This window comes from Hippopotamus amphibius, chromosome 12 (assembly GCF_030028045.1).
Source record: "Hippopotamus amphibius kiboko isolate mHipAmp2 chromosome 12, mHipAmp2.hap2, whole genome shotgun sequence".
Classification (NCBI taxonomy): Eukaryota; Metazoa; Chordata; class Mammalia; order Artiodactyla; family Hippopotamidae; genus Hippopotamus; species Hippopotamus amphibius.
Genome location: NC_080197.1, coordinates 85,378,280 through 85,388,450, shown reverse-complemented (window position 1 = coordinate 85,388,450; position 10,171 = coordinate 85,378,280). Strand labels below are relative to the sequence as shown.

The 10,171-nt window shown below is 53.4% G+C and overlaps 1 protein-coding gene across 3 annotated transcripts; it reads left to right on the top strand.

Annotated features, from left to right (window-relative positions):
• Positions 1-3,015: 3,015 nt before the first annotated feature.
• On the top strand, positions 3,016-9,747 carry ATG101 (autophagy related 101). Of its 3 annotated transcripts, none has more exons than XM_057703755.1 (4): positions 3,016-3,038; positions 3,331-3,532; positions 6,312-6,583; positions 8,911-9,747. In XM_057703755.1, exons 3-4 carry the CDS (start codon positions 6,332-6,334, stop codon positions 9,313-9,315), a joined length of 657 nt encoding a protein of 218 aa, XP_057559738.1. In that variant the 5' UTR covers positions 3,016-3,038; positions 3,331-3,532; positions 6,312-6,331; the 3' UTR covers positions 9,316-9,747. The 3 variants fall into 3 exon arrangements, with proteins under 3 accessions (XP_057559738.1, XP_057559735.1, XP_057559736.1); XM_057703752.1 differs by lacking the exon at positions 3,016-3,038 and adding an exon at positions 3,045-3,209; XM_057703753.1 differs by lacking the exon at positions 3,016-3,038 and adding an exon at positions 3,045-3,209 and having other exon boundaries at positions 6,254-6,583.
• Positions 9,748-10,171: the final 424 nt, after the last annotated feature.

Here is a 10,171-nt window from a genome sequence, read left to right as displayed (position 1 = left end):
CGCCAGTCGCCTGTCTGCCTGGCTGGCCGTGACTCTGGCTGAGAAGTCAGCTCCCTCTGTCCTGGCCTGTCCTGCCTCAAAACTCTCAGTTCCCACCCTCAGGCTTCAGTGAGACCTCTCCCTCCAGCTGTTTTCTTTCTCCTCCTCCAGGAAGCCTCCCTGGCATAATTCCCTGTAGCCCCACTTCTTCCTGGAATTGCTCACCCCCCTTCTTGTCCATCTCCTTGGGTTGCTGTCGTGTTGTTCTCTGCAGTCATCCTGGTTTTCTGCTGGTGCCCAGTCACCTCCCAACTTGCTGAGAGCAGGGCTTGGGATTCTTCTTCACTCTGAATGTGTCACTTTCTATTCCAGGCCACAGGCATCTTTCTGGAATGACAGCAGTGGCTTCCAGCCTGGCCCCTGCAAAACCTGCTGCCATTTTTCATACCATTCGTTGTGTTTTCTCACCCTGGTGCAACTCCTGGCCCATCTCCTCTGTGAGACTCTGAGTTCCTGGAGGGCCAGGATTGTGACTGTCCCCCTTGGTAGGATATGGGCCCGACGTGGAGATAGTTATACAGGTGTGGCATGATTGAATGATTCTATCTGAGTCATCAGGAGTAGTGCCATAGGTGCGGAGAAATCATTCCACACAGCCTCATTTTTTGGGGGGCTGAGACCCTTGTTCTCTGACAGGACCACCCAGATGGGTGAAGGACCCAGAGTCAGAGTTGCAACGAGAATGGCGCTGTGAGGATTCAGGGAGGTATGAGGAGGTGAGGACTGGCCAGCATCTGGGCCTTGAGAATAAGATAGGTGAGAGGGCTCAGCCTATCCTCGGGCAGGAGAGGCTCCAGGGACAAGGTGAGGTGTGGGGGGAGGAGAGTGAGTAAAAAGACTGGCAGAATGAGGAAAGAGTAGCTGTGTGGCCTTGGCAAGTGTATTGGTCAGGGTTTTCCAGAGAAATAGAGCCAATAGGATGTGTATATACAGAAAGAGATTTATTATGAGGAATTGGCTTATGTGACTATGGAAGCTGACAGGTCCCAGGATCTGCAGTCAGCAAGCTGGAGGCCCAGGAGAGCTGGTGGTGTGACTCCAAATGCCGGTGGGCTGGAGGCCCACCAGGAGCAGGCAGTTCAGTTCAAGTCTGAAGGTAGGAAAAAAAAACTGATGTCTCAGCTTGAAAGCAGTGAGGGAGGGACTTCCCTGGTGGTACAGTGGTTTAGAATCCACCTGCCAATGCAGGGGACATGGGTTCAACCCCTGGGCTGGGAAGATCCCACAGGCTGCGGACCAACTAAGCCCATGCACCACAACTACTGAGCCTGCGCTCTAGATCCGGTGAGCCTAGAGCCTGTGCTCCACAACAAGAGAAGCCACCACACTGAGAAGCCTGCACACCGCAAGTGTAGCCTCTGCTCACCACAACTAGAGAAAGCCTGCAGCAGCAACAAAGACCCAACACAGCCAAAAAATAAACAAATTAAATTAAAAACAAAAAGACAGAAAAACAAAAAAGAAAGCAGTCAGGGAGGATCAGAACCTTTTATTCTACTCAGGCCTTCAACTGATTGGATGGGGCCCACCCTCATTAGGAAAGGTAATCTGTTTTGTTAAGTCTAGGATTCAAATGTTAATCTCTTCCAGAGAGACCCTCACAAACACACTCAGAATAATGTTTGATTAAGTGTCGGGACTCTCTGTGGCACAATTGGCACATGAAATTAGCCATCACAGCACGTCATTACATATCATTGAGCCTCAGTTTCATTATCTGTAAATTGGGGGGAAATTGTATTTACTTTCAAAGGCAGTTGGAGAAATCAACACGCTAGTGCATGTGAAGGGCTGGTGTGGTACCTTGTAAAGCTCAGTGCCTGGTAGTGGTGATGATGGGGATGTCAGGACAGTGGCAGTGAAGAGCCCTGTGACAAGCGTGTGAGGGGACAGACAGCGGTCAGTCACTCCCCTCACTCACTGGCAGTCTCTGGAAGTTATGCTCTGTTTTTTTTTTTTTCTTGGCCACATGACATGTGAGATCTTAGTTCCCAGACCAGGGATTGAATCCTTGCCCGCTGCAGTGCAAGCGTGGAGTCTTAACCACTGGACTGCCAGGGAAGTCCCTAGGCTCTGTTTCCTCCCCCTTCCCAGGGCTGCTTCTAACCTTCCTGGGTCCCCCTCCTTTGGCACCTTACAGACCGTCCCCTCTCAATATTTTATCCTGATTCTTTTCTGGTTAAGCCTAGGCTCTAGAAGAGGTTGCTGGTCTGTAAGGCAGGCAGCTTTCTCCTTCCCCAGGCCCCATTTATAGAGGAGGAAATCAGAAAGGATGAATGACATCAAGAGACACACACAGAGGCAATGGAAGAATTACAAGCTTTACAAGAACTGTCACCAGATCGGTCATGGCAGAGCACCAAGAAGTGCTGCTGTGTGAAGGTAACAAAGTAAGGCTAAGACCCTTTGCCTTGTATCTTTGTGGGGCCAGGGATCTTGTCTATCATGCACACTGAGCAAGCTAAAGTTTTGCCATTCACTCAGAACACTGTCCCGAGCTCATCTCCAGAGCACCTCTCCAAATGGCGTGCCCCTCATCTTGGGGGATCGAAGCCCCTTCCAGAGTTAGGCACCACATCTCCGTTCCACGAGCGGCGCGCCACCGATGACTCCTCTCAGCCAAGGGAGGCGGCACAGAGCCCATCAGGCCCCTCCTTCCCTCTCTTCTCTATGGCGGAAGTGAGTCGTTCCAGCCGAAACACAACAACATCCTCGGTGGTGGGAGTGAATGGACTCGTCCAAATGAGGGGCATACTTCTTACCATCAAATCTTAAAAGCCAATAGATAACCCAGAAAAAGGTGGCTTTCAAATTATAGGGCAGCATCTGATTCTGTTTGCCCGCTGGTGTGGAGGGAGAACAATCCGCGCAGCTGCAGTGGTGTCGGGGCTCGGCCAGCCGTGCTCGCGCCCCCGCCGGAGGCTGATGGAGCAGGTGGGACCGGCCAGGCCCGCGGAGAAGGGTCAGGTCTTCCGGCGCCGGCACCGCCTCCCGCTGAGGTGATCTGGCGCCTCCCGGGAGGGCGGTGGCGTGGCCCGTGGGTCGCGGACGGGGATTCGGGGAGGGGGGAGGTCGTTCTAGCCGTGTGCCCCCGTCTCCGGTGCAAACGCTGGCGCGCCGCTCCCGAGACCCGGAGGAGTCCGCTCCTCCCGCGTCCCTGGACCGCGGAGGTTCGCCGGGGCTGGTGGCGGGAGAAACGCGACCCGGGCGGGAAGTCCTCCCCGCGTCCTCCCCGCGTCCTCCCGGGGTCTCTTGATGCGCAGCCGAATAACGTTGTGTTTTTGCGTCCAGCCTATCTCTTACGGCTCGTCGCGCGCGCGGAGGTTGCAGCGCACCTGCGGAGATCGCCCCTGCGGAGATCGCCCCTGCGGAGGGCATACCTGCGGAGATCGCCCCTGCGGAGATCGCACCTGCGGAGGGCGTACCTGCGCGTGAGGAGGAGGAAGGGCAAGATCCAGCCTGAGTGACCGGCGCCGCAGTCTCTCCGCGTACGGTGAGGATGGGGGTACCCTGTGCTCCGGCCTGACTCAGAGAAGGCATCAGTCAGCCTCTGCCCCTGTGCTCTGCAGACCTGGGTCTTGGGGGCACCGAAGGGATGAGACTTCCCAGGCTCTCTGTCTTGGAGAAGTCCCCTGCTCACCGGGGTCGGGGGTGAGGGAGCAGACAAGCTCATCACAGACCAAGGGTGGCCGCGTTGGGAAGGAGGCCGAGGTTGGTTAGTTTTGACTTCCTGAAGGAGGGGAGTCTGGAGTAGCGCTGAGAATGAGGGAAGAGGCTGGGTTTGGGGCCAAAGTGAAGAGATAGGTGGCCAGTGTGAAGGTTTGTGGGGAGTACAAGAGGGGGTTTGTGGAAGAAGGGGGAGCTGGACCAGAGTCTTTAGATGGAAAACTGCTGAATGGAGTTAGACTGGAGGGCAGAGAGCCCTGCTCATCCTAAGAAGATAGGAGAAACCAGTCCAGCAACCGTCCCTGGGTCAGGATGAATTGAGCAGTTACTGTGTAGTAGGAACCAGGTATACCGAGATTCCAGTGATGGATACGTTACGTTCCCTGTGCTCAAGGAATTGTCTGCCTAGTTGGAGAGATCAGACAGGATTAATACCTGCGAAAAGATAACTGGTATTACGGGTAGTCCTCGGCCAATTGCCAGGTGAGTGGCAGAGCCGGCTTGATCTTTGAGCAGTCCGTGGACTGCTGCCCTGTCTTCAGGGGCAAAGAGACAAACCAGTACACTTTGAAGCGAGCTGCCAGCCCCTGAGGAGGTAAGATGTGATGTCAAGCTGGCATGTTTATGGGGACTGGAGACCTTTAAGCTGTAGAAGGGGTGAGGGGGTGATGGAAAAGTTGCCTTTAAATATCTGAAAGGCTCCTTTGTGGAAAAGGGGTGAAACTTATTCTGTGTGTAGCTCCTGATATCAAAACTCAGATTAGTGGTTTGAAGCACTAAGAGATTCCTTCCGTAGAAGGAATCACTGAGTAGAGCTTTGAAAAGACGGAACGGCCTGCTGGGAGAGGTAGTGAATTCTCTGTCAGGGGAGGTGTGTAGGCTGAACCCTCTCAGCTAAGAAATTTGACTGTTCCCTCACGTTACGGGCTCGTATTCAGTTACTGTTGAAGTTCTGGTTCTCAAGTCTGTTCTTTCCTTCCCACTCTCTCCACCAGTCCTGTCTCCACCAGCCCTGTCACGTAGCCTTGTGTCATTTCTCAGCAATAACAATGTAATAATTATAGCAGCTAATACTGAGTGTTTACTACTTACCACGAACTGCTTTACATGCTTTACAGATGCTAACTCATCCCGTCCTCAAGACGACCCTTTCAGGGTAGCTTTTGTGAATATCCCCCTTTTATGGATTGGGGAACCCGAGGCAGACAGGGGTTAGGCAGCTTGGCCAGGATCACACAGTGAGCTGTTGGCAGAGCTGGGGTTCCAACCCAGGCAGTCTAGCTTTAGAGTCGCTGCTCTTAACCACTATTCTGCTGTGTCTTACATGTGTTATTTTATTTAATCCTCGTAACAATCCAAATTTACAGATAAGAAAGTAGACTCAGAGGCTGAGTGATTTGCTTAAGGTCACAGAGCAAGATATAGGAGAGCTGGGATTCAGACCCAGGCCTGTTGGACGTGAAAACCGCACACTCTGCGCTTCACTTTCCCATATCCCATTGCACTGTCTCTGTAGCTGTCACTACTACTGTAGTGGCCTCTGACTGGACTCCTTGCCTCACCTTTTGTGCCTTAAATCGGCAAGTTTTTAGCTCAGAGTCTGTGGATGGAAACATGGGAGATTTGGTGTGTATGTGTCAGTCAGGCTTTCAAGTCCAGTCATCTGAGCTTTCACTGACTTCTCAGAGCAGCCTGTGACCCCAGAATAGTGAGGAGCCATTCCTTGCCCATCAGTCAGCTAATTTTTTTTTTTACGTTGGTAATTTTTTTAACTTAACTTTATAAAAAAAATTAATTAGGTTGCCTTTTTAAATTAATTAATTAATTTGGCTGCGTTGGGTCTTACTTGTGGCAGGTGGGATCTTTCATTCAGGTGTGCGGGCTTCTCTCTAGTTGTAGCATGTGGGCTGTCTCGTTGTGGCACACAGGCTCAGTAGTTGAGGCACGTGGGCTTAGTTGCCCCCGGGCATGTGGGATCTTAGTTCCTCAACCAGAGATTGAACCCACGTTCCCTCACTGGAAGGCGAGTTCTTAACCACTGGACCACCAGGGAAGTCCCCAGAGCTCCCTTTCTGATGCACAGATTCAGTGTTGGGCAGTGATGCACTGACTCTTCACTGCCCTGGGGACAGAGTCCCCGTGCCTTAATCTGGTCATTCAAGGTCTCAGGAAATCAGCTTCCAGTCTTCCTTTTCTTCTTACTCCCGCCATGTAGTCTTGCCACACTGGTAATGTTTACCTGCCTGTCTCTCCTCCATCCTGTCTGCTTCTCAAGGTCAGGGGCTGTCAGGTGTTGCACAGTGAGCATTTGCTGTACACTGCACCGGATACCACCATGGAATTCAGGCCTGGGCTGGTTGTTTGGGCTGGTAACTTGGAGGCTCTCCCTGTCTCTGATCCCGAGAGTCTGATTCTCTGCTAGGACGTGCTGCCACAGTGCAGGGAGGGGCGGTGGTGGCAGGGGCTGGGCTGGGCCTGGAATGCCGTGAACAGGTGACATGCAGATCACGTAGAAGGTGTTTACATTCTGACCTGGCTCCTCTTGCAGGGTGGCCCCCCCGGGTCAGGTGAAGCTCCCCCGTCTTTACTCTTGTCCCTTACCCCAGCGTGGGCCACTGGCTGCAAGATGAACTGCCGCTCCGAGGTGCTGGAGGTGTCGGTGGAGGGGCGGCAGGTGGAGGAGGCCATGCTGGCCGTGCTGCACACGGTGCTCCTGCACCGCAGCACCGGCAAGTTCCACTACAAGAAGGAGGGCACCTACTCCATCGGCACCGTGGGCACCCAGGACGTTGACTGCGACTTCATCGACTTCACCTACGTGCGCGTCTCCTCCGAGGAGCTGGACCGCGCCCTGCGCAAGGTCGTCGGGGAGTTCAGGGTAAGGTGGGGTGCAGGGGGCGGCAGGTGGCCCCTGAGTGTCGCCGCCCCCCCGCCCCCCGCCCTGCTGTCGGAACAGCTTACCCTTCCTGGGTGTGCTTGTTGGGTTCTTTCAGGTGTGTTCAGAGCTCCTCTGGGTGGGGAGGGCTTGGTATGGGGGGAGGTGAGAGGGCCTCCTAAGAACACAAGGAAGGAGAGCAGGAAGCCCCCGGGGTGTTGGTGGTCGGGCCCCCGGAGCGATCCCTGCCCTCGTGCTCTTGACCTTCTCTCTGACTCCGCAGCTCTCTGCCGACACCTCTCTGCTTCTGCTTCTGCTTCTGCTTCCACATCGGGGCCTTTCTCGTACGAAACTCCCTGTGAGGGAGGGTTGCTGGGCTCAGGCAGTGGCCCTCCGTGTGGAGTGTCCCTTGGGCAGTGTGGCATGTGTCTGTGTGTGTCTGTAGCGGCAAGGGGAAAGGTGGAAGGGACACGCCAGGCTGCTGATGTTGGTCACCTCGGGGTGGGACTGGAGGTGTGATTTTTAATTTTGTCTTTATTCAGTGTTGCAGTGTTTCACTATCTCAATGAGTGCATAGTTTAAAATTTTAAAGTAACCAAGGGAACTTCTCTTAAGGTGCCTTCCCTGAGGTTGAAGGAAGAGGGTTGTCTGTCTGACTTCCATTCCCCAGATGTGTCATCCTTGCAGGGGGTGGACCCTCTCGCGGGCACAGTGGCCTCCCCTCCACCCCCGCGAGCCCAGAAAGGGCAAGTTCGTAAGAATTTCCCAGCCACCCTTCAAGGCAGGCAGCGGTACTGAGGCTCTGTCCTCCAGATGCCTGTGAGAGCCACGTGGAACAGAGTGGACTCTTAAGAGCACGTTCTCTGCGAAGCGAGAGAGTAGCACAGACATATATATACTACCAACTGTAAAATAGTCAGTGGGAAGTTGTTGTATAACAAAGGGAGTCCAACTCGAGGATGGAAGATGCCTTAGAGGACTGGGGTGGGGAGGGTGGGGGGGACTCGGGGTGGGGGGAGTCAAGAAAGGGAGGGAATATGGGGATATGTGTATAAAAACAGATGATTGAACCTGGTGTACCCCCAAAAAAATTAAAAAAAAAAAAAATTAAAAAAAAAAAAAAACACGTTCTCTGGAGCCAGCTTCCACCACCCAGCACGTGTGTGACCGTGGGCAAGTGACTCCTCTCCTCCGGGCCTCAGTTTCACTTGTGTGTAAAATTGGAATGAAAATCCTACCCACCTCCTAGGGTGTGTGCACCAGGAGGATTAAATGAGTCAAATAGGTCAAGTGCTTGACAGCTGGCACACAGAAAGCGTTAGAGAAGTGGTAGCCGTTGTTACTGTCAGCCAAGCACACGTGAGCTTCGTGTGTCCATGAAGGGGAGATATTCCCTGATGGGCAGTTAAAGCCTTGAGGGAGGCATCCTTACCTTCTGGGTTGGTCCTGACTCAGATAGAAGGTGCTTTAGGGTTTAGGCTGCACTAGGAGGAGGAGTGTGGGGCCACCGCAACCCATGGGGGGACGGCAGATTTACTGGACCAAGTGGCCCCATTTGCTTCTCAGAAGAGAAGAGGGAGAAGCTCCGGGTCTGGTCTGTCCTTCCCCTCCTGTCCCCTTTCTGCTCCTTTGTTTCTGTCTCTCTATTCAAGGATCACTGGGCTTTTCTTTAGAGGCTGTGAGTTTAGGTTGTCATCGAGTGAATAAAGTAGGATTGTGTTTAATTGGCTGGAAAGGCAGTTAGGGTTTGCCTGGGGAGGAGGGGATGCTGCAGAGGAGGGGACTTTGTAGAACCTTTTGAAGGCTGGGGGCCAGAGGGTTAGGGTTGTGGAAGGAGAAGAAAGGCCCTTCTTGTAAAGGTGAAAAGCAAGGATTTTGAAGTCAGACAATCTGAATTCAAACCCTGATGCAGTCATCCACTGGCCTGTGACCTCGGCAGGGTCACTTGCCAGTGACTCTGAGCCTCACTCTGCTTTAGTAAAATGGAGGTTATATACCTGCTGCACAGAGTTGTTGAGAGGAGCGAGTGGGATTGTGTGTGTAAAGAGCCTGGCCCAGAATACGTGCTTAGAAATATCAGTTCTGAGCACAGCTGGAGGTGTTGGGTGTGCAGACAGATTTCGTTGGTTTGCTTGAACCACTCAGTTTTAGGCCAGCAGTTTGCTGTGTCACTTCACACAAATCCTTTACTCTCTGCGTCTCATTCCCTGCCCTCCCCGGAGGACTAATGAAGCTAAGAGAGCAGTTCCCTGGGGCGTAGGAAGCAGGCTCTCACAGGGCGAGAACCCCTCAGAGGCCTTGGCCTGCTCACTCTTGCTCCTCTTCCCCAGGATGCTCTGCGCAACTCCGGGGGTGATGGGCTGGGGCAGATGTCCTTGGAGTTCTATCAGAAGAAGAAGTCTCGCTGGCCTTTCTCAGACGAGTGCATCCCCTGGGAAGTATGGACGGTCAAGGTGCACGTGGTAGCCCTGGCAACGGAGCAGGAGCGGCAGATCTGCCGGGAGAAGGTGGGCGAGAAGCTCTGCGAGAAGATCATCAACATTGTGGAGGTGATGAACCGGCACGAGTACCTGCCCAAGATGCCCACGCAGTCGGAGGTGGACAACGTGTTTGACACAGGCTTGCGGGATGTGCAGCCCTACCTCTACAAGATCTCCTTCCAAATCACCGATGCCCTGGGCTCCTCTGTCACCACCACCATGCGCAGGCTCATCAAAGATACTCTAGCCCTCTAGGCCTCGCTGGAGCCTTGGGCGCTCCTTGATGGCTTGTGGACCTTGGCTTCTGGGGATCGTACTGTTAGGCCCTTGGGGCTCTGGAGCCTGCGCCGGGTCCTTGATGAGACTTGGAAGGGCCACCCCTGGCTTCCTTGTTGTGTGGTTGCCAGTCTGGTCATCCTCGTCACCTTCACTGACGGTCAAGTCCGGCCTACACTGTCTCTCCGCACCCCTGGTGGGGGTCCCCTTTCCTACACTGTACAGAGGAGCTGTCACTAGATGGTGAATAAAGCTGAGAAGTGAGTTTGGTTGAGCCATCTCTCCCTTGGCTGGCGTTGTGCCCTGAAACAGTAACACTTTTGGCAGACCTGCCAGGACACACGTGTGTGTTGAGGGCCTTATTCCAAGGTGAGGGGCGTGGGTGGATGGGATTAAAGACAGATTAATGCTGATCGATTTTGTACTTTGTTGGATGTTCACATAAGCACGTGTGATCATGGTCAGTCCCATGAGTGAGGACACAGATCAGGATCTACTGCTTTTGGATTTGACTGTGCTGTTTCTCCTCCCTTTGTAAGGAAGCTGTGATATCCCTGCCTTTTATATCATCTGGTCTTCCTTCAGATGATCCCAAAGGATATCTCCTCTGTCTTCACAGAGCACACAGGCCCCCACTTGCACCAGGAAGCTCATTTGATTTGGTGTTTCTCTCTGGAGGGACTGGCCCCCTTGAGACTGGTGTCTGGTAGCACTCCTTTTGGTTTGGGCTGTCCCTCTCTGCTTGTTAGGACATTGGTATCTCACACTCATTTCTAGGCAAGCATGCTCCAAAGCAGTGAACGCCGTTGTGTGTTTTTCATTGACTTATTCTTCC

Coding starts and splice junctions, on each gene's coding strand:
- ATG101 (XM_057703755.1), top strand. CDS start 6,332: ATGAACTGCCGCTCCGAGGTGCTGGAGGTGTCGGTGGAGGGGCGGCAG. Junction 6,584..8,910: donor AGGTCGTCGGGGAGTTCAGG/GTAAGGTGGGGT, acceptor CCTCTTCCCCAG/GATGCTCTGCGCAACTCCGG.